Raw genomic sequence first — 23,509 nt, forward strand, 5'->3', positions numbered from 1 at the left:
CTCTTGCAGCCCAGTATTTTTGGAAACAAAGCTGGCAGCTTTGGCACCACCACGACCAGTGCCCCGTCCTTTGGCACTGGCACGGGAATCTTTGGCAACAAGCCTGCGCTAACGCTGGGAACCGGAGCCAACCCGTCAACATTTGGTAAGAGCGGTCTGGAGCTGCGGGCCAACCCGAGCTTGGCACCGGCAGGCATGTCACGCGTTTGTCATCGCTGACTGCAGGCTTTGGCACCAACCCCGCGGGAGGTAATCTCTTTGGCAACAAATCGACCGCCGGAGGCCTCGGAACTGGACTGGGGAACACCTTTGGGGCAGGTACTGGCACGTCCACCTCAAATGACCAAAATAAGGCAGTCACGCATCAGATGTTCATTTAGGCTCACCTTTGCTTGGTGGCTTTTGTCATTTTTATTGGTATTTTTATTATGTTGATCGTGAAATCAAATGAATTGCAGCGGAACCTCGCTTTTGCTTTGCTGTTTGTATTTCTGCTAACTTATTTGCTTTATAATGCAATGTTATGTTATGCCTATTCTGTCAGTACGGTGAGACGTTGCGGTGTTAATGGCTGGGACGCGCCCTCACATGAGTGAGCGTCACTTGCCCAGCGTGTGCCCCGCCGTTCTCCGCTTAACCGCTGTGTCGTTTTTCACGTGTTCAAATAACTGTCGCTGTGTTTGCGGAGCAGTGGGCGCTGGGACCACATCTCTGTTTGGGAATAACCAGAGCAAATTGGGCTCCACTCTGGGCACGATGGGAACGTTTGGGACCGGCGGCTTCAACGGCGGCACCGGCACGTTGGGCTTCAGCGCGCCTCAGCAGCCTGTCGGTCAGCATCGATGCTCCTAATTTCAAACCGGAGGGAAAACTGCGTGGCTCCTATTTGTTGATTTTATTTATTGTTTTTTGCCCCTCAAGTGCTGACTGATCCCAACGCGGCCACTGCTCAACAAGCCATGCTGCAGCAGCAGTTCAGCGTGCTGGCGTACTCTCCTTATGGAGACTCGCCACTCTTCAGGAACCCTCTGTCTGACCCAAAGAAGAAGGAAGAGGTGAGTGAGCGGACGGTGAGCCGATCCCGAGGCCGCCCATGCAAAATAAAGATTTTGGCGCTGGTTTGACCGCACCTCGACAAGATGGGCCTTCTATTGTAGCAAAAGGAAGCCCTGGCTTTTTCATTTAGGAAAAGGAGTAGCACACAGTCGCAACAGAAAAGAAAGCAGGAATGGCCTGATGGGAGCTTGGAGAGTTTGATCTGTAAATAATTCACTCGCTAGCTTCACGCCTACCCGAGAAGCTTTTTTGTGTGACGTTACCTTGACTCTACTCTCAAATAGAAAATTTTTCCATTTGAATCGCCTCACTGTGGCAACAAAAGTACTCTTACTACACTGGAACCCAATTCCTTGTTTGGCACGCTCAAACATGGCGAATAAAAACTCTTGAATCTTGAATCTTTGGCGAGCATAGTAGTAATTTAGGACTTTCTGCCACGATCGCAACAAAGCTATATGTCGCACCTCACAGAAGCGGTTTCCATCGCCGCCTGGAACGCAAGCCTATTTTGTGGCCCAATAAAGGCAAAAAAAAAAAGTTGCAGCCTCACAAATATCCTCCTATGTTTGTATTGTCGTAAAAGCGCCTGTAGCCAACTCCAAACCCGCTTTCACGTTAACTTGTGGGCTTTCGCATTTTGCGCCCACTTGGCAAGTGTTCGAGTCGCCATTTTGAGTTGCGTCCGGTTCAAGTGCTTGCTCTCCGATGCTCCCGTTTTGCGACAGACAAACACGCCCAAACGCGCTCTTTTTTTCCCTCCCTTCCGCCGCAGCGTCTGAAACCGACCAACCCCACGGCCCAGAAAGCTCTGACTACACCCACGCACTACAAGCTGACCCCCCGACCAGCCACCAGGGTGCGTCCCAAAGCTTTGACTTCATCGGGCGGTTCCAAGTCGCAGCTTTTTGACGGCTTGGATGACGACGAGCCTTCTCTGGCCAACGGAGCCTTCGTTCCCAGGTGGCTGTTGCTGCGGCAGCCGGCTGTGTGCTGCGGCCCGGCGTTGGCACTTTGCTACATGTGCTTTTGCGTCTGCAGGAAGAGCATCAAGAAGCTGGTGCTGAAAAACTTAAACAGCAGCCAGTACAGCAGCCCCGTTGGCAAAGACGCAGACGACCTCACCTCTCTGTCGGCGTACCCTCTGAATGGACACAGGTGTTCAACTTGAGCACAAACTCGCTCTACACTCAGTACGCCACATGCGACCATGCCAAGTGAAAAGTTGCCACTATTCCACTATTTGATCAAGTTGATTCTTTGGATAAGTGAATTAATCGATGACTTGTTGCACCTCAAATTGTGGATGCATAATGTTCAACCAACTCAAGTCACTTGTTGAATTTTTGCATGCTTCATGCAACATACGACACAAGCGCTGGTGACGGAGAGGCCGCACCGGGTGGTGCTACGCCGATGCTTTGCCGCTCAAAATTATTACGCTATGGTCGGCAGACCTGACAGCGTGTTCACGTCGGCCCGGCTTCACACTCCGACCCAGTTGTCTGCTTAACGACCCGCGGGCTTGTCTGCAGCCAAACTGAAGACGATGAGCCGAGGCCAGCGCCGGCCGGTGATGACCTGGAGGTCACGCATTTCTACGTCAACCCCATCGCGAAGCCTGTACCACAGGCCCGCACCCCCTGCGTCCTGCAGGACACCATCTGCGAGCTCAACATGCACAAGGCCATCAGGAATGGTCTGGAGGTGAGAGCCCTGCTGCCGGCGTGCTTGCTTTGTCGCGCTTTTCATGCTTGTCGCTGTGAGGTTTTTTTTTTTTTGGGTGGTGATGTTACTCCTCAATTGCCAGTTGAGCAGTGAGAACGCGTCGACATCCCCAGGCGAAGAGTCTCTGCGAGAGGTGCGAGACGATGTCACGCTGGAAACCAACCCACCTCCTCACCCCGCAGGTGCGATGCGCGAGCCCGTTGGCGCCAACGTTGGGCTTGGCTCGCCCTACCATTTAGTGTGATGATGACCTGATGTTTTTTGGGTCCAGAAAAAGCGCAATATAAGTTCGATGTATTCCTTCCAGGCATCGTGCTGAGGCGTGCGGGCTATTACACCATCCCCTCCATGGACGAGCTGGCTGACATGGTGGACGACGATGGTGGCGACTGCGTGGTGGAAAATTTCACCATCGGCAGGAAAGGTGACCTTGCGGGACGTTTGTGACTGTCCGGTCAGATCAAAGCTGTGACGCGACTGATCCTCGCAGGTTATGGCTCCATCTTCTTTCCCGGCGTGGTCAACGTCACTGGACTGGACCTCGACCAGATCGTTCACTTTCGACGCAAAGAAGTCATTGTGTACCCGGACGACAGGAACAAGCCGGCCGAGGGCGAGGGCCTCAACAGGTGAGGTCTCTATGCATAGGCGTACGTTTTGGCAGCAGCCGCGGCTTGCTATGAGTCGCTCGTGTGTCGATGCACGCAGGCGGGCCGAGGTGACTCTGGACGGCGTTTGGCCCAACGACAAGACGAGCTGCACACAAATCCGAAGCCCAGAACGCCTCGCTGACATGAACTACGAAGGCCGGCTAGAGAAGGCGGCACGCAAACAGGGAGCGCGCTTCCTGGAATACAGGCCTGAGACCGGCTCCTGGGTCTTTGAGGTGTGTGTGGGTACTGTCTTTGTTACAAGTGTGTAGGTGTGTAAGGGTTGCGCCAATGTGAAAGTGTGGGTATGGTGAGAATTTAACAGTTAAGGTGGGGGGGGGGAAGAGTTAATGCGGATGATTGTTTGCGTGCAAGTGTGGCGTAATCATGTCGTCATGATGTGGTGAGAGCAATATGCAGAGAACAAGCGGTAGGGCGAGATAAGTATTCTTCCTCTTCCCCCCTTTGAACACAACGAGGACATGCATTTGTGGTCTTTTTCTTTGCTTCTTGCAATGTTTCTTTTCTAGCTCATAATGTGTCAATCAGTCAGCTGGTTGGGTTGCATGTCCAATTGATTTCTTAACTTTTACTCACTTCCTCCCAGGTGGCTCATTTCTCCAAGTATGGCCTGCAGGAGTCGGACGAAGACGACGACGTTCCGCTTCAGACCGACCCCAAGAAGCAGAAAGTGATGATGTCACTTCCTCCCTCCAGACTGCCGCAGCCTCCTCCCCCCATCCAGCAGCAGATGACGGCGCAGGTAGCAACCAGGGCGTCCGCGTTCAGAGGTCGCTACAAAATGGCAGACTGAATGCTTTCCTCTGGTCTCGTCAGACCTCGGCGGTTGTCACTGACCTGGCGAGCGGCGTGGCCGAGTTGGACAGCGACATGGCCGACGTCACGCAGGGCCTTCCGGCGGAGAGAGCACCAGGGCACATTGACAACCTTGGGCCGGCGAACGGGCCGGGGGGCGCCGCGGCTGCTGATATTTCATCTCCTGGCGTCTCTGTTCCCAACCACATGGTGTCCTCGTTGGGCATCAACCCCCACACGCTGCAGGTAGGTCTTGGCCACTTATTTGCACAGCGTTCGCATTCTTTGCTTTTAGTCGTCCGTCCCAACAAAATATGGCAAAAGAAAAGCAAGGAAGAGTTAGGACAGCATCTACCGCCAACTATGGAGCGGTGTCAAAACTGGGGCGGTGGATTTCTGTGGGCGCCCCGTTGCGTTGGGCCTCCACCTACCCTTGGATGCTGGCTGGACCGGGCTCACTTGCATTTGACATTTGTACAGACTAGAGATGCACCGATCCGATATCTGGATCGGATATCGGTCCCGATATCAACAAAATAGATGGATCGGGTATCGGAAAATACAACCGATCTGTGAGCCGATACTTTCCTTAATCTATTGGGACGCGGGCTACGTCATACGTCAGCAGCACGTGTGCCGCATGCCACGAGAGTTTTCTAAACAAACGCAAACATGGAGCGAACGTTCGCTTCTCTTCCCCGGGTTGCTAAGCGGACGTCAAACCATGCGCGTTCGCTTCTCTTCGGGTTGCTAATGGGACGTCAAAGGCTGCGCGTTCGCTTCTCTCCCGAATGGGGGGGGCTAATCGGATGTGAAACGCTGCGTGTTCGCTTCTCTTCCGGGGGGGTGTTAATGGGACGTCAAACGCTTTGTGTGGCGGGCTCCATCTAGTGTGGAAACTGAGAAGCTGAGCTCAAGCTTCTTGTGCGGGCCATATTCAATTATGTTTTCAGAATTTGCTGCGGGCCAATAAAAACTGGACCGTTAGTTTGGACACCCCTAATTTAGAGCAAAGAACTGTGTAGTCTGCCTGATGCCATTGCCTTTGGTCTTTTCTGTTCCACATGTAGAGTTATGTAGCTTGTTAAGTTTGAACTGGACTGCCCCTACACCTGTCTATGGACCCCGTGGAGGCTATTTTGTGTGTTTTGGAGTGTTCTCTTGTATTGAGGGGTCCTGGTTGGCCGCTGTTACTTTTTTTCCTTTGTCTTTTAGCTTTGTTTTGCTTTGATGGCTTTTATCTTGAGCACTTTCTGCCTTTCTTTGTGGCACCGTTGTGTGGCAGCCTTATGAGAGCCTATTGAGTTGCGCTCATGCCATCTGTGTGTCTTTTGTATACCCACTCTGTGGTATGAATACGGCTGGGGCCTGAATTTCCCCACCCCTGGGGATCAATAAATATACAATCAATCAATCAATCAAGTCAACCATAATATCGGATCGGTATCGGGTATCGACCGATACGCAAAGCCACGGCATCGGTATCGGTATCGGAACTGAAAAAGTCGGATCGGTGCATCTCTAGTACAGACTGACTTTTAGCCCCAAAATAGAATGCTGCGAAGAGGCCAGAAACACATGCCATGAGCTTAACGAGTAGTTAGCTTTGGCTTGTCCAATCGCTGCTCCATACTGCCGCCGGGGCCGCCGTGCAGTGGCGCCACTACGCAGTGGAGCCATAGAATAAAGGCAACGATTAAAAAGTGAAACATCATCACCTGACTATCAAGGATGATAATGTGCAAAACAACTCTCCTAACTGGAACTGGACTAAACATAGACACCGCTATGCCGCTGTCTCTTTAACGCTCAGTTTGTTGCAGCTCGCGGTGAGCCGTTTGCTTTCTACTCCTACAGTCAAGAAGTTAAATCGATTAGCACATCATCACTTGGAGGGAAAATAAGGCTCACCTGCTGCACAACAAAGCCATGAAAGATAAGCACCCTTTGATTGTCTTAGATCATGAAGGCGTCTCTTTTAACCGAGGATGAAGACGAAAGCGACTTTCGTCAGGATCACCTGAAGATCTCCTCGGACTTGTCGCTGTGTCACGTGCAGCCGGGACGACCCTCGGGTAGGAACTTTGAATGTGCGACATTACTGCAATGGCCGCACGTGTTTTTCACACGTATGTGAACGTTTTTCACACGTATGTGAACGTTTTTCGCCCCTGTGGCCAGTGGGTCCTCTCTTCCAGGCTCGCATTTCTTCTGGCCTCCTGTCCCAGCCCCCTGATTCCCCTCGTGGGCTTGCTTCACCCCTGCCGTGGCCCAGAGCGCCCCGCTCATCCCACTGGGCGGTACCCGCCACTGCCTCCTCCTTCATGCTTTCCCCCAAGCAGGCGGAACCCCTGGTAAAGACAGTCGGGGTTCGGCGCTTGGCAGGCCCCGTGCCGCTGGAAGAGTCTATCGCCCAAGGAAAGGCAAGTCCACTGCATGTCACGCCACGTCACGTTACTCTGCTCCCTCACACCTAGACCTTTGGAAAGTTGCAAAAGTTGAAATTTGCTGTAATGTAGCTTGGCTCTCAGCAGGGTCTCATTTTGTCTTCTCAACTAACAACCAGTTCAAAAGTGCAGCAATTCGTCAAGCACTAGATGATTGTCAAATGCATTGACAATTGTTTTTCTCATTGATGAAGCGCTTGGATACACAATCTAACTTCCAATGCTCCAAATACTTTGAATTACAACTTCGCAACAATGTTCTCTGACTTAAGTCCTTTGTCGGAGGAGACTATTTGCTTTCTTTTCATTTGAGCTTAGGGTGTATTCAGACCTGACTGTTTGGTCTGCTTTAAACGGGCCAGGCTGGTGTGAATACACGCAAATGAATCCTGGTGCGCATTAAAGAAACAGGGTCTCGGTTCGCTTCCAAACGAGCTTTAGTGCGGTTCGCTGCAGGTGTGAATACAAACAGCGAAGATCCGCACCAACAGCCGAATATGCAGAGCAGGAACGCAGCGCGTAGGACCCGTGTGTTTTCCCTCCATTTCCAGGTCTGTGCTCCATGTGCCGCCCTGGTCATTGCTGTCCAATTGGAGCACAGATCGTCACAAGCGTGGATGTGTATACTTCACTTGCAAAATACACAGTCTGAATAGGAACTGCACCAAACGAAAAAAATGAAGTCCGCTTTTGGTCCGGTCCAAACAAGCGGACTAAAGGACTTTTCTCGTCTTAATACACCCTAAGACATTTGCAAACATTTGTTTTGTATTTTCTGACAGATGAATGGACCGGTAATTTAAGTTCATTTGAAATGTTCTGTTTTTGAATAAAGGCACAGACGTTTTGAATCTGATGGAACCAAAAAAGTAAGCAGCGGCTTAATTAGTGAGAAAGCAAAGGCCTTCACACTTATGTTATTCCACACCATTCACTTTACTATTCCGCTGCTGCTTCTGTTTTATTCTCCTCACTTTTTTGTCCTGCTACTACTTCCACATGATCCATCTGATTCACTTCATTCCACTTTTGACGTTCTCCATTTTTCTCATTCCAAACATTTTTTGTTCTCGCAAAATTCATTCATTCCCCATTCATTCTTAATGGCATATACATCGCTCCCGCTTGAAAGTTACATCATTCAGCTCATTTAAATCACATTGGGGAAGATTGTCAACATTACCAAGAGGACACGTTTCAAAAATTGCCCATTTTCACAAAATTTGCGCAATATTTCCTTTTTTTCCTTCTAATTTCTAAATTTTTCAACCGATTCAACCCGTTCCAACTTTTAACTTTTGCCTCCCTATTCCAAAACTTACCACTTGCCAAAATTCAAAATTTTCAATTTTGAAATTTACGCCAAATTTGCCAATTTCATTTTTCCCTTCAAGTTCCTACATTATTTAACCGATTCAACCCGTTCCAACTTTAAACATTGTTCTGTAGCATTCCCCAAGTATTTATTCCGCTTCTTCGCCTTCACACATAATTTCTCTGGAAACTGCAAATTCTAGTTTGCCATCACACAAGTTATTCTACTTTTTCATTTCTCGCACTTTTTTGTCCCGGGACTACTTCCACATACTTGATCCAATTCACCCCATTTCAATTTCAACATATTCCAAATATTCACGTGATGGGTGCTTCCCTTTTTTTCCCTTCCAAAAATGATCGCAAAATTCACAAATTTCCGGCAAAATTTTACCCATTCATTTTTAATTTCACAATCAACATTTGCTGTATTTTCCGCACTATAAGGCACACTTAAAAACTTAATATTTACTCAAAAAGCCACAGTGCGCCTTATAATGCAGAGGACCTTATACAGTGCCTTGCAAACCTTGAACCTTTCAACATTTTGCCACATTTCAGGCTTCAAACATAAAGATATAAAATTTTAATTTTTTGTCAAGAATCAACAAGTGGGACACAATCGTGAAGTGGAACGAAATTTATTGGGTAATTTAAAGTTTTTTAACATTAACATTTTAACATAAGACAACATTTAACATATATATATATACCCTCTGTAAACAATCTTGTTTCTCAAACTATCTCCTATAAAATGATCGGAACTGACTAAAGTTCGTTCATTGGTACTGCTTATTAAGGGTGTAAATCGCGGGTTTTGTCACGATACAATATCATATGGATACAAACAACCGCGATACGATATTTGCCGATATCTTAAAGCCTGCTGTGATTCATTCACGATACATCACGATATAGTGCTCTACGATCGATTTAGAACAATATCCTGATTTATAACAATTCATACGCAAAACCAACAAGGCTGCTCCCGGAAAGAGGAAGCAAGCAACAATGAACTGGATTTCAAAATAAAGTCTCGTCTAATGTCAGAGGTCAAACACGGCGATATAAATCAATGTTTACGTTTAGCATCGATGCCAATAAATTGTTGAGCATTATATCGATGCATCGATGAATCGTTACACCCCTACTGCTTATCTATGTTTCCCTTCCATATCCATCCAGAAATTTACTCGAAGCACCAACCGAGCAGCCTATTTTGAAATGAAATAGCCTCGTGCGTATAGCAGCTATCATTATAGCATTAGCCACCCGCAAACTCCCATGAGCCTCAGCTCGCAGACTCCCATGAGACTCAGCAAAGTGTCGTGGAAGCCGCCTGTAAACAATCACGTTTCTCAAACTCTCTCCCATAAAAGTGATAGGAACCGACTAAAGACTGATTTAACACATTGGTGCTGCTTATTTATGATTCCGTTGGATATTGATCCGTAAACGTACTCGAAAACATTAACAGAACAGCCTATTTTGAAATGAAATACAGTGCCTTGCGAAAGTATTCGGCCCCCTTGAACCTTTCAACATTTCGCCACATTTCAGGTTTCAAACATAAAGATATCAAATTTTAATTTTTTGTCAAGAATCAACAAGTGGGACAAAATCGTGAAGTGGAACAAAGTTTATTGGATAATTTAAACTTTTTTAACAAATAAAAAACTGAAAAGTGGGGCGTGCAATATTATTCGGCCCCTTTACTTTCAGTGCAGCAAACTCACTCCAGAAGTTCAGTGAGGATCTTTGAATGATCCAATGTTGTCCTAAATGACTGATGATAAATAGAATGCACCTGTGTGTAATCAAGTCTCCGTATAAATGCACCTGCTCTTTGATAGTCTCAGGGTTCTGTTTAAAGCGCAGAGAGAACCATGAAGACAAAGGAACACACTAGGCAGGTCCGAGATACTGTTGTGGAGAAGTTTAAAGCAAGATTTGGATACAAAAAGATTTCCCAAGCTTTAAACATCTCAAGGAGCACTGTGCAAGCAATTATATTGAAATGGAAGGAGTATCAGACCACTGCAAATCTACCAAGACCCGGCCGTCCCTCCAAACTTTCATCTCAAACAAGGAGAAGACTGATCAGAGATGCAGTCAAGAGGCCCATGATCACTCTGGATGAACTGCAGATAACTACAGCTGAGGTGGGAGAGTCTGTCCATAGGACAACAATCAGTCGTAAAAGCAACACAGCTCATCACCCTGAACACACCATCCCCACTGTCAAACGTGGTGGCAGCATTATGGTTTGGGCCTGCTTTTCTTGAGCAGGGACAGGGAAGATGGCTAAAATTGATGGGAAGATGGATGGAGCCAAATACAAGACCATTCCGGAAGAAAAACTGTTGGAGTCTGCAAAAGACCTGAGACTGGGACGGAGATTTATCTTCAACAGGACAATGATCCAAAACATAAAGCCAAATCTACAATGGAATGGTTCACAAATAGACGTATCCAGGTGTTAGAATGGCCAAGTCGAAGTCCAGACCTGAATCCAATCGAGAATCTGTGGAAAGAGCTGAAGACTGCTGTTCACAAACGCTCTCCATCCAACCTCACTGAGCTCGAGCTGTTTTGCAAGGAAGAATGGGCAAGAATTCCAGTCTCTCGATGTGCAAAACTGATAGACATACCCCAAGCGACTTGCAGCTGTAATTGCAGCAAAAGGTGGCGCTACAAAGTATTAGCGCAAGGGGGCCGAATAATATTGCACGCCCCACTTTTCAGTTTTTTATTTGTTAAAAAAGTTTAACTTATCCAATAAATTTTGTTCCACTTCACGATTGTGTCCCACTTGTTCTTGATACTTGACAAAAAATTTAACTTTTATATCTTTGTTTGAAGCCTGAAATGTCGCGAAAGGTTCAAGGGGGCCGTATACTTTCGCAAGGCACTGTATACGGATCAATTGATGAATTTGTTGATTCATACTGGTTGTACACAGCCCTCTGCCAAAAATGTTTCAGTACGTTTTAGTACAAGGTCGCATTGCTTTCAGCATTACAGCAACCGTGCTCAAGGGCATCACCGAAGTAAGCTACTACTGGTCGATCGCATGACATTTAAAGAAAAAAAAATAGAATCGCTTGATTTACATACATGTAAGCCTATTGCGAGGCAGTCACAGTGAACCGCGCCACCCTCACCGCAGCATGCCCGGCATCAAAGCAAAGAAGCTAATCAACGCATTACGCATCAACCCATGCACTCGCTTTTTTCATTTAAAATAAAGGTTTATGACCAGCCAAAATGAGTGGGGTTGCTGGACCAAGTAAGAAGCCAAACCGAATCACTTTAATCCCATCGCTTGGTTAACATGCGGGTAATAAGCCTATCGGGAGGTAATCATAGTGAAATGCTGAAAGTTTGGCTGCGCATACAGTGAACCTACATTTCTTGACTGATTCACCTTGTTCCAACTTTAAAATGTTAATCCTTTCTCTTCCAGTTCTAAAACTTGCCATTTACAAAAAAAACACATTTTCAAAGATTCCCGCAGAATTTTGCAAAATTCTGTTTTTCCCTTCTAAGTCAAAGTCCAAAGTCAAAGTCTGCTTTATTGGCACACAAAGAAACCAAAATTCCGTTTCCTCTATCCCACGGTGACGAGACATAGTACACGGTAGACATACAAGTAGACGACACAAAATAAAACCAAGAAGGCACAAACAATAAATAAATAATAAATACCGTTTTTCTTCTGTGTATAATGGGCCCCCATGTATAATACGCACCCTAAAAATGTCATGTTGATGCTGGGAAAAAAAGCCTGTAGCCATGTATATTACGCACCCAAATTTTTTTTTTTTTTCGTTTTTTTTTTAAGTCCCAATGATCGTCACACACGCAGAGAGGCAATGGGTCCCATTTTTATAGTCTTTGGTATGGTCTTAACTAGGCTGGATGTAATTTTTTTTTGTTGGCGTTGATTTCTCCAACTGCCCGTAAAGGCACCACCGCGATCAGTGCGGACATGTGAAAAAAGCGTGCGGACATGTGAAAAAGGCGGCTCTGTATGGGAGAGAAGTTGAAGAGGAATAAAAACACCCTTGGAAAGAAAACTTGCCCCTCGTCGTGACTCGGAGCCGCAACAAATGTTTCGGATTTGGGTACGGTACATTGTGACCAGAGGCGTAGCCAAGCCGGGGCGGCGCCCCGGTTAGGACTCCCTGCGCCCCGGTTGAAAAAAATCGAGCTTTTTCGATTCTTCATTTTCATGCCGTTTTTTTCTTTCGGTCTTGCGCGAATGTGCTTGCGCTATTCTATGTGCGCGATGTTATCCATTCACCGTTTGCCTCCCGGACCCGGATGTTGTTTTAGCGATCAGCGAACGGCGTGGGTGATTGATTTTTTTTTCCTGTGGGCGCGCGCCCCTACTGGAAAAATTCCTGGCTACGCCTCTGATTGTGACAGCAAACGAGCAGGTGATCGAGCAAGTGTTTGATACGAGAGCATTGCGTTCGTATGGAGCGTGTTTGAAGTGAACAGCAGAGACGAAAGGAACAAGGCAAAGTGTTGTGAAATAAAATATTACCTGTAATACGCATTTTGTTACTTGCTGATTGAAACTGCTAATTAAACTGTGAATTGAAACTAATAGGAAGAAAACTGAACTCTCGCTCTTTATATAGCTGACGTGTTTTGCGCATCCGTCCTGCGCATCGGATCCATAGTGCGCATGCGCAGTGATACTGCCTCCGTATGACGTCCGGTCCGCGATGGAGATTAAAAAACAAACAATATTTGACAATAACACACCATCAAGGATTGCACCATCGCATCAAGCGATGTGTCGTCAATTATGAATTTTACTGACTAAGTGTGTTGGGCAGGATGGCTGAATGCGATGCGCGATTGACAACAAACAAGAAGAAAGGTGATTTCAAGTTTTATTTCGAGGGAGATTTGTCATGTCTCGTGCCCAGTTTTGCTATGTTGCCATAGTTTCTGTTCGCGTCGGCCCTCCCTTCCTGTGTCACCTCAATCAATGTCACGTGTTTTGTATTTAAGTCCTGTCTGCCCCTCGCTCACCTTCGGATCATTGCATGTGTTACTGTCATGATTTCTGTTTGGTTTCTGTTCCTGTCTTTGGTAATGTCACCCTGTCTTTTTGTTCCACGACTTTGTCGGTCAGTCCTGTTGTTGGTTTTGTTGTACCATGATTTTCTTAAAAAAATAAATAAAATTGTACCCATGTATAATGCGCACCCCAGATTTTAGGACAATAAATTAGTTGAATTTTGCGCATTATACATGAAAAAAAACGGTAATATGAGTGATGAATAAACAAACAACACAATAAATAAGAGCAGCAAAACTGAGCCAGTGTGCATACAGCAGACAGTAAGCATAGCGCAAAGTACAGGACGTTACGCAGAAAGAATAGAATAGATCTTTATTTGTCATTGTCACCTGTACAACGAAATTTAAAAAGTGCCAACCGATCTGCGCATGAGAGAAAAAACTAATAGAATTAAAAAAAGATGAAAAAAATACAAGCTAAAACCCACAGAAAAACATACACAGTCTGGCGGCCATCTTGGAGTGACCCCAGAATGAACACAAACTGAACCGGAAGTGCCCCAAAACAAACAGGAAGTGCCCCAACATGAACAGAAAGTGAACCAGAAGTGCCCCTAACTTGACCGGAAGTGAACCGGAAGTGCCCCAAACAAACCGAAAGTGACTTCGATTGAACCAGAAGTTCCCCAAATAATCCGAAAGGTGATGTACATTGAACTGGAAGTGCCCCAAAGCAACCGGAAGTGGCCTCAATTGAACCAGAAGTTCCCCAAAACAAACCGGAAGTGCCACAAATTTTGTTCTTCCCTTCTAATTTCTCCATTTTTCACCTGATTCAACCGTTCCAACTTTTAACTGCATCTTATGCCTACCTATTCCACAGCTTCCCACTTACTAAAAATTCAAAATTTTGAACTTTAAAAATTCACGTCAAATTTGACAAAATTTAGTTTTCCCTCTCTAATTCCTACATTATTTGACTGATTCAGCCCGTTCCAACTGCATTATCTGCAGCATTCCCTAAGTAATTATTCAGCTTTTTCGCCTTCGCATGCAATTTCTCCAGAAATTGCAAATTCTAGTTGATTCTGAAAATGCGTTTCTTTTGGTAGCCCTGAAAATTACGTAGGCTCGCTCTATAATTTGATTTTCTACATTATCCGCGGCACGAATCCATTTTGCTCATTTGCAGGGCAACTTGCTGATGGACACCAGTTTGTACGTGGGCCGCTCCTTCCGCGTGGGCTGGGGTCCTGGCTGGACGCTGGCCCACTGCGGCCATTCGTTGAGCTCCCTGCCGGCCGAGCAGCTTGGCCACCTGCCCGCAAACACCATGGACTTCAATCTCCGGCCAAAACCTGGCGGCAGCATACCGTAAGACGCCAACAAGATGGAATGAAAATCAAGCCGAGGTTATGACGGCAAACTGGAGTGGCGTCGTTTTGTCACTTAACAAACCATGCATTGGAATTGCAGGCCTACGGAGAGCGCCTACAAGGTGCTCTTGGAGCAGTTGGTGGCCCCAGGAGAGAAGATGAGTGAGGAGCAGAGCAGAGAGGTACTGCAGCGCCCCCTGGAAATCTGTCTGAAGCACAGCACCATCGCCACAGACGCCTCCACTTGCCCTCACGTCCGCCCGCGGCCCGGTGCGGCGGCGCTGCACGATTACGTCGATTGGATCTCCGAGCTGAGTGATGAGCAGGCGCATGCTGACCGTAAGACAGCCGCATGAATGCCGTGCGCTTCCGCAGTCGCGTCTGCAAACGCAGTCGTCCGATATGTGGCGGTTGGAAATTGACCTCAAAACGCGCCTAGTGTGGTGAAATTGGGATGAAGAGCTTTGTCGGCGTCTGAGCCGAAGGCTGTAGAGCGGTGCTATCTTCCTCGCCCACTCAGAATGCATTTGCGTTTCGGAACCGACCGCACGGCCGAGTCGAAAGTTGCGCCCGGCACGGGCCTGACCTTCTCCCACCTATTAATTGCCATGCTTTGTGTCCTCAGCATTGCTGGCCTATTGGTGTGAGGTGTGGACCCTGTGCGAGGCTCTCTGGGGTCGGCAGCCGCATGCCGAGGTCCTGGAGGGCGACTACAAACAGCAGCTGGAGAGGCGCCGCGCCTTCTCCGCCTGGCTGTCCCACCGCACCGCCCGGCGGGTGGAGAAGGAAGTGGCACTGGCGGGCAAAGAGCGGCGCACGGAGGCAGTCTTCAGCTACCTGACGGGAAACCGCATCAGTGAGGCCTGTCGTCTGGCGCAGGAGGAGGGTGAGCACTCCGACAGCTCGTCGAGCAAAGTTGTCCCTCGGTGACTAAAACGGACGAGGGCCCGGACACGCCGCACTAAACCAGTATGCTGCGAGACCACTTGTGGGAAACCGTTGATTAGTTTTCAAGAAAAACGAGAAACTAGTGCGATATCAGAGTCAAGAAAAATTGACTTTTCTCAATGGACAATTTATTGATTGCCAGATTAATTGACAACTATTCTCAGATTGAATTTACCGTATTTTACCGTATCAGCCATAAAATGCACCATAAAAGGAAAAACAATTCTATACAAACCGGATTCGGTTGAAGTTGGGAAATTGAGTAAAATGTAAATAAAAACAAAGTACAATGATTTGAAAATCCTTTTCAACTTATATTCATTTGAATACACTACAAAGACAACATTTTTAATGCTCAAACTCATAAACTTTATCTTATTTTTCAAATAATTAACTTTGAATTTCATTGCTGCAACACGTGCAGTAGAAGTTGGGAAAGGGCATGTTTACCACGTCATTACATCACCTTTACTTTTAATAACACTCAAAACGTTTTGGAAGAGGAGACTAATTAGCTTCTCATGTGGAATTCTTTCCCATTCCTGCTGGATGAACCGCTTCAGTTGTTCAACAGTCTAGGGCAGGGGTGGGCAAACCTTTTGACTCGCTGGCCGAACTGGGTTCTAAAATTTGGACCGGAGGGCCGAACCAGGAGCAGATGGACGTAGTGTTTGTGTGAATTAATATAAGCGACCTGTAAAGGTCATTGCATAAAAGATTTTGGCCTTTAGTAGGTAGTAAAGCATGGATATTCCAAACAAGTTTTTGAAAACAAATGCATTTATTAATAGCATTAAAAAATAATAGTAATTCACTAAAAACTGCTATCAGTGATTCTCATAAAATACGACAGTTATTATGAACAGGGCTGTGGACTCGGTCGGATTTTTGCTCCGAGTCTGGCCTCTTGACAATGAGTCAGAGTCCGGCTGTCCACTTTTTCTGTTAATTCATGTGACTGCTTAGTCTTTATTCAAGGCTAATTTAGATCAAAATCTAATTAATTACAACAGTTTTGTGATGGCTTTGTCTTTATTAAACATATAAACGAATACAATAAACAGATTTAAGTTTTAATCATTGATTACACCATTATAGCTCAGACATTTATCTAAACACAAATAATTAGTGACAACCCCACAACTATCGAAACACATCAATGATATAAGCTGGGTGACATAATCGTCCTTGACATTGGTACATAATGTAAACATTAGTCTAAGTGCAACTCAACGTGGCCGCATTGATCGTAACTTACGCTCCGTTTCCCCCCCAAATCTAGTGGCAAAACATTGTTCTCTCGCTGCTCCAGGGTTCTTCCATCTTGGCTGCGCGCGGGGCATTGTGGGTCTTGTACGTGCACGCAGGCACATACAAGACCCACAATGCTTCATTTTCAGTGGGAACAGTGTTGTTGGTCTCCTTTTTTTGCTAGTGCGTCATAGTCTGGAGTAAAATCTGTTGTGGCAATTCTTAGGAGAGATCCGACGTGTTGGTCCGTTTACCTCAATCTGTGACGGGTTGATGTTCATGTGGCTGAACGTCACGTCGCGTACGTCGAGCCAAATTGGCCACTCTCTTTTAAACACTCCGCACTGTCTCCACTTTGCTTTTCCTTGGGCGACTCATTTTAATAGAAGGATTCCAGGGGAAGGTTTGTAGGTGGCTTTAGCGTAAAACTGTATCTGAAAGCTCAGCGCGCGAATTACAAGAATGCTGTTATCACAGCTCACGCTCTATATTCGGGACTGATACAAATAGAGCGCGAGTGCGCCATGTCCGTATTACAGAGTACGTACACGCACTTGTGAGTGTGCGCCGAGCTTTCTGACACGGCTTCCTGTAGTAAATGCGCAGGCGAGCGGTTCCCCATCTACTGGGGAAACGCAGTCATTGCAGGCAAAATGACCCAAAAAAATGTTTAATACAATTTATTCAGGGTTGGCGGGCCGGATTAAAGGGTCCCGTGGGCCGGATGTGGCCCGCGGGCCGTAGTTTGCCCATCCCTGGTCTAGGGTCTTCCCTGTCGTATTTTACGCTTCATAATGCGCCACACATTTTCAATGGGAGACATGTCTGGACTGCAAGCGGTCCAGGGGAGAACCTGGACTCTTATTTCAAAGCCGTGCAGAATGTAGCTTGGCATTATCTTGCTGAAATAAGCAGCGGCGTCAATGAAAAAGACGTCGCTTGGATGGCAGCATCTGTTGCTCCAAAATGTATGTACTGTTCACCATTTATGTTGCCTTCACAGAAATGTAAGTCACCAATGCCATGGAAACTAATGCTCCCCCATACCATCACAGATGCAGCCTTTTGAACTTTGCGATGCTAACAGTCCGGATGGTCCGCTTCCGCTTTGGTCCGGAGGAGACTTATCATACCACAAAACACTTTTCCATTGTGCATCAGTCCATTTTACATGAGCTCGGGAAGTGGAAGTGGGGGTGAAGGGGGTGAATATAGCATAAGGTGAACAAAGTGAATAAAGTTGGAATGGGTTGAATCGGTTGGGAAATGTAAAAATTAGAAGGGAAAAACTAAATCTTTGAAAAATTTGGTGTAAATTTCCAAATTGAAAATTTGGAAATTTTGGTAAGGTGTGGAATAGGTATGCAAAAAATGAACAGTTGAAAGTTGGAACGGGTTGAATCGATGGGAAAATGTAGAAATTAGAAGGGAAAAACTAAATTTTGTGAAATTTTGCAAACTTTTGTGCAAATTTTAAAAGTGAAAACGTGAAATTTTTGAATTTGGCAATTTTGAGAATGTCCCCAATGTGATTTGAATGTGCTGAAAGATGTGAATTTCAAACTGGAAGGATGTAAATTCTTTGGAATGGGTTGAATCGGTTGAAGATTTTCAAAAGAAGTGAAAAAAGAAATTTTGTGCATTTTTTTTGCAAATTTTAAACGTAAAAATGTGGAATTTTTGGTAAGTGGGAAGGTCTGGAATAGGTAGGCAAAGATGAACAGTTGAAAGTTGGAACGAGTTGAATCGGTTGAAGTATGTCGAAATTAAAAGTGAAAAACAAAATTTTGTGAAATTTTGCAAAATCTTGTGCAAATTTTAAGTGAAAATTTGAAATTTTTGAATTTGGCAAGTTTGTGTATGTCCCCAATGTCATTTGAATGTGTTAAATTACCGTTTTTTCCATGTATAATGCGCCCCCATGTATAATACGCACCCTAAAAATGGCATGTTGATACTGGAAAAAAGCCTGTACCCATGTATAATACGCACCCAAATTTTGACTCCTACTTAAGTTTGTAAAAGTAAAATTATTTCAGAAAAAATATCATCTTTGGGAACAACCGGATGTTATTCTGCCGGTCAGTATCACTGCGCATGTGCTAGCAAACTCGATAGCGAAGAAATGTTTCGGATTTGTGTAGGGTACATTGTGACAGCAAACGAGCAGGTGATCGAGCAAGTGTCTGATACGAGAGCATTGTGTTCGTATGTAGCGTGTTTGAAGTGAACAGCAGAGAAGAAAGCGCTAGGGGTGTAACGATACATCGATACACTTCGATTAATCGATATAATGCTCTACGATTTATTGGCATCGATGCTAAAGATAAACATCGATTTATATCGCCGTGTTTGACCTCGGACATTAGACGCGACTTTATTTTGAAATCCAGTTCATTGTTGCTTGCTTCCTCTTTCCGGGAGCAGTGCGCCCGGCGTTGTTGTGTTGTGAGCAGAGCACGCTCGTGAAAGGGGAGGCGACAACTAGTACGCGGCTCCTGGGCTGGTGGTATGGCTAGTGTCCAAAAAGACGAGGAAATTTGCTCCCCTTTAGGCTTCAAGTCATTCGTTTGGAAGCACTTTGGATTCCAAAGAAAAGATGGCTCAACGGACAAGACACTTGTAGTTTGTAAATCCTGCCATGCGGTGATCAAATATTCAGGGAGCACAAATCTCGCCGCACATTTAAAGAAAAAACACGACATCAAAGTTCAGTGTTAAAGTAAGCAATTTGTATACTACAATACTCTTGTAATTTCCTAAATAAAGAGTTTGCAGTACCTTGTTGATTTTGCGTATGAATTGTTATAAATCAGGATATTGTTCTATATTTTTTATTAATAAAAAAAAAATAAAATCGATCGTAGAGCACTATATCGCGATATATCGTGAAAGAGTTTGCAGTACCTTGTTGATTTTGCGTATGAATTGTTATAAATCAGGATATTGTTCTATATTTTTTACCGTTTTTTTCCGTGTATAGTGCGCCCCCATGTATAGTACGCACCCCTAAAAATGGCATGCTGATGCTGGAAAAAAGCTTGTACCCATGTATAATACGCACCCAATTTTTATGAATTTTTTTAAAAAAAAAATTAAATTTTTTTTTTTTTTTTTTTAAGTCCCAATGATCGTCACACACGCAGGGAGGCAATGGGTCCCATTTTTATAGTCTTTGGTATGGTCTTAACTAGGCTGGATGTAATTTTTTTTGTTGGCGTTGATTTCTCCGACTGCCCATAAACGCACCACCGCGCTCCGTGCGCATGGAGCGTGTTTGAAGTGAACAGCAGAGAAGAAAGGAACAAGGCAAAGTGTTGTGAAATAAAATATTACCTGTAATACGGATTTAGGTAGAGAACTGAACTCTCGCTCTTTATATAGCTGACGTGTCTTGCTCATCCGTTCTGCGCATCTGTAATGGCGGCCTCCGTATGATATCCGGTTTGCGTGTGTGCGAGAGCGAGAGAGAGAGCGTGCGAGAGAACGCTCAACCGTAGCGCGCCGCCGACCGCCCAACTGCACCGGGCTGGCCGATTATTGTGACAGAGCCGTCGCTGAAATTTAGAAGATATTTTTAAAGTCCTGATGTACTTTCTAAAATTTAAGTGGACCTCAGTGCGCATTGCGCAGGGAGCTTAATTTGGTGCGGTCGCGCAACCGCAGCGCGCCGGGCGCTCACTGTCGCATTGCTTAAAGAGCGCCTTTGTGTTTTAGGATGAACAGCAGAGACGAAAGGAACAAGGCAAAGTGTTGTGAAATAAAATATTACCTGTAATACGCATTTTGTTATTTGCTGATTGAAACTGCTAATTAAACTGTGAATTGAAACTAATAGGAAGAAAACAACTCTCGCTCCTTATATAGCTGACGTGTCTTGCGCATCCGTTCTGTGCATTTTATTTCACAACACTTTGCCTTGTTCCTCTCGTCTCTGCTGTTCACTTCAAACACGCTCCATGCGACCGCAATGCTCTCGTATCAGACGCTTGCTCGATCACATGCTCGTTTGCTGTCCCGTGCGCGCACGAAGCGCGGTGGTGCGTTTACGGGCAGTCGGAGAAATCAACGCCAACAAAAAAAATTACATCCAGCCTAGTTAAGACCATACCAAAGACTATAAAAATGGGACCCATTGCCTCCCTGCGTGTGTGACGATCATTGGGACTTAAAAAAAAAAAAAAAAAAAAAAATTAAAAAAAATATATTTTTTTTTTAAATTTTTTTTTGTACCCATGTATAATGCGCACCCCGGATTTTAGGACAATAAATTAGTAAAATTTTGCGCACTATACACGGAAAAAAACGGTATTTAAAAAAAAAAAAAAGGAAATCGATCGTAGAGCACTATATCGCAATATATTGTGAATGAATCGCAGCAGGCTTTAAGATATCGGCAAATATCGATATTATATCGTATCGTGACAAAACCCGCGATTTACACCCCTAGAAAGCGCATCTGTAATGCCGGCCTCCGTATCATATCCGGATTAAAAAAAAAAAAAAAAAATTCTTTTTTGTACCAATGTATAATGCGCACCCCAGATTTTAGGACAAAAAATTAGTTAAATTATGCGCATTATACATGGAAAAAAACAGTATGTGAATTTCAAACTGGAACAACGTAAATGTAAAATGTTGAATCTGCCCTTAAGAATGAATGGGGAAAAATTTGCCGGAAATCTGTGAATTTTGTGAAAACGGAAAATTTTTTGAATGAAATAAATGTAAGCAACGGTGTCATGAATATTTGGAATAAGTGAAAAGTGGAACGGAGTGAATCGGTATGTGGAAGTAGTTAAGGGACAAAAAAGTAGGCAGAATAAGTAGAAAAATAATAATAATAATAAAGGACAGAAATAACTGACTAGAATTGGCAATTCCTGAAGAAATTGCGATGTTGAAAAGTGCAGAAATTAGAGGTGAAAAAGTTGGTGGGAAGTTGTGGAATAGGTAGTTAAAAGATGAAGAGTTGAAAGTTGGAATGGGTTGAATCGGTACAGAAATGTAGAACAACGAAATTTTGGAGAATTTGGTCGAGTTTCAAATTTGAAAATTTGGAGTTACAGTTGAAAAGTGGAATGGGTTGAATCGGTTGAAAAATGTAGAAATTAGAGTAGGAAAACTAAATTTTGGAGAAGTTGGTCGAATTACAAATTTGAAAATTTGGAATTACAATTGAAAGTTGGAATGAGTTGAATCAGTTGAAAAATGTAGAAAAATGAAATTTTGGAGAATTTGGTCAAATTTAAAATTTGGAATTACAATTGAAAGTTGGAATGGGTTGAATCGGTTGAAAAATTGAGAAAAACAAAATTTTGGAGAATTTGGTCCAATTTAAAATTTGAAATTACAATTGAAAGTTGAAATGGGTTGAATCGGTTGAAAATGTAGAAAAATGAAACTTTAGAGAATTTGGTTGAATTTCAGATTTGAAAGTTTGGAATTTTTAGTAAGTGGGAAGTTGTGGAATAAGTAGGCAAAAGATGAAGAGTTGAAAGTTGGAATGGGTTGAATCGGTACAGAAATGTAGAGAAACGAAATTTTGGAGGATTTGGTCGAATATCAAATTTGAAAGTTTGGAATTACAATTGAAAAGTGGAATAGGTTGAATCAGTTGAAAAATGTAGAACAGGGGTGTCCAAACCTTTTGCAAGGAGGGCCAGATTTGATAAAGTGAAGGGGCCCGGCGGCCAATAGTTTTTTCGGACATTTTGTAACTACAAAAATGTCATGCAAATACACACAGTTATAAAACAAATTTCATTGTCACAATTGTCTTTATTTTTCAAATGAAAAAATAACCAAATATGAGTCACTCAGGCAGATGTGAACAACTCTAAAAACACATTCTGCCTTTTCATTCATATCTGAAGAGTCAGATAACATTGAACAAACTGTATGAAATACCTTAAATTTACATGAGTTTAAAATTACTTTTGCCTCATGAACATTTTAAACGGGAGTTATAAGTACCGTAAATTCCGGACTATAAGCCGCGACTTTTTTCCAAAGTTTTGAACCCTGCGGTTTATAGTCAGGTGCGGCTTATATAAGGATTTTTTCATGATTTTTGTGATGACTTGGTCACTTGAAGATTCAAGAGTTCTTTTATTCGCCATGTTTGAGCGTGCCAAACAAGGAATTTGACTTCGGTAAAACACACCCTCTGTTCAACATTTAGGTGACTAACAACACTCAGGACATGTGAAAAATGGCATAAAATAAAATTCACTTTTATACACTGCGGTATCTTGAAGAAAAAAACAACAAAAAAAATACTATTTTGAAACACTACTATGGCTGCTGCTTATTCTGGCTGTGTTGCTTGTGACTATTATGAGCTTTAGTAGGAATGTACGCTAGGTGACCTGCGTCAAAGGGCTCTAAACCCTTTCTCTTACTCTGCCATGTGACTCAGAGATTACACAAAGCAGTGGCGCTGTTTGGACCATCTGCATTGTATTAAAACCCAATCAATCAGCATTTAAATTAAATTCTTCTGACATTTTGCTCACCAAAAACAAGTTGTAATGAACGTGAACTTTTAATGCATTTTATTCAGAAGATTACTTTGAACCCCAAGGCCTAAATGGCGGCGTGGCGTATTTATGGATTTTTACGGCCTCCAGGGCCGCTCTAGCAGGATTGCTTCTTATTATTATTATTACAGACGAAGAAGAAATAATGCGCCGAAGAAGACGTGCTAGTTTGTGTTTTGAACATTTCGCGCATCATGCACACACCCTCATGGAAAACACGAAGAAATGTATTTGATGCAGCTTTTAAGTTAAAAGCAATCGATTTGGCTGTCAAAGAGGGAAATAGAGCTTAAATGGCGGCGCGGCGTATTTATGGATTTTTACGGCCTCCGGGGCGCTCT

The 23,509-nt window shown here is 44.4% G+C and overlaps 1 protein-coding gene across 4 annotated transcripts in view; it reads left to right on the forward strand.

The window, feature by feature from the left end:
• Positions 1-23,509, forward strand: part of nup98 (nucleoporin 98 and 96 precursor) — a 43,530-nt gene that overhangs the window by 4,299 nt on the left and 15,722 nt on the right. For 3 of the 4 annotated variants that reach the window (XM_061298746.1, XM_061298748.1, XM_061298747.1), the window contains 18 exons: positions 10-145; positions 226-318; positions 692-832; positions 922-1,055; positions 1,832-2,019; positions 2,098-2,214; positions 2,592-2,763; positions 2,867-2,966; positions 3,092-3,208; positions 3,275-3,413; positions 3,493-3,670; positions 4,042-4,197; positions 4,272-4,496; positions 6,211-6,325; positions 6,432-6,673; positions 14,244-14,425; positions 14,528-14,766; positions 15,053-15,313. In XM_061298746.1, the coding sequence (XP_061154730.1) occupies positions 10-145; positions 226-318; positions 692-832; positions 922-1,055; positions 1,832-2,019; positions 2,098-2,214; positions 2,592-2,763; positions 2,867-2,966; positions 3,092-3,208; positions 3,275-3,413; positions 3,493-3,670; positions 4,042-4,197; positions 4,272-4,496; positions 6,211-6,325; positions 6,432-6,673; positions 14,244-14,425; positions 14,528-14,766; positions 15,053-15,313 (2,935 nt within the window). The remainder of the gene's footprint in view (positions 1-9; positions 146-225; positions 319-691; positions 833-921; positions 1,056-1,831; positions 2,020-2,097; positions 2,215-2,591; positions 2,764-2,866; positions 2,967-3,091; positions 3,209-3,274; positions 3,414-3,492; positions 3,671-4,041; positions 4,198-4,271; positions 4,497-6,210; positions 6,326-6,431; positions 6,674-14,243; positions 14,426-14,527; positions 14,767-15,052; positions 15,314-23,509) is intronic. The other variant, XM_061298750.1, reaches the window with a different exon arrangement.

The sequence above is a fragment of the Syngnathus typhle genome, linkage group LG15 (assembly GCF_033458585.1).
Source record: "Syngnathus typhle isolate RoL2023-S1 ecotype Sweden linkage group LG15, RoL_Styp_1.0, whole genome shotgun sequence".
Taxonomy (NCBI): Eukaryota; Metazoa; Chordata; class Actinopteri; order Syngnathiformes; family Syngnathidae; genus Syngnathus; species Syngnathus typhle.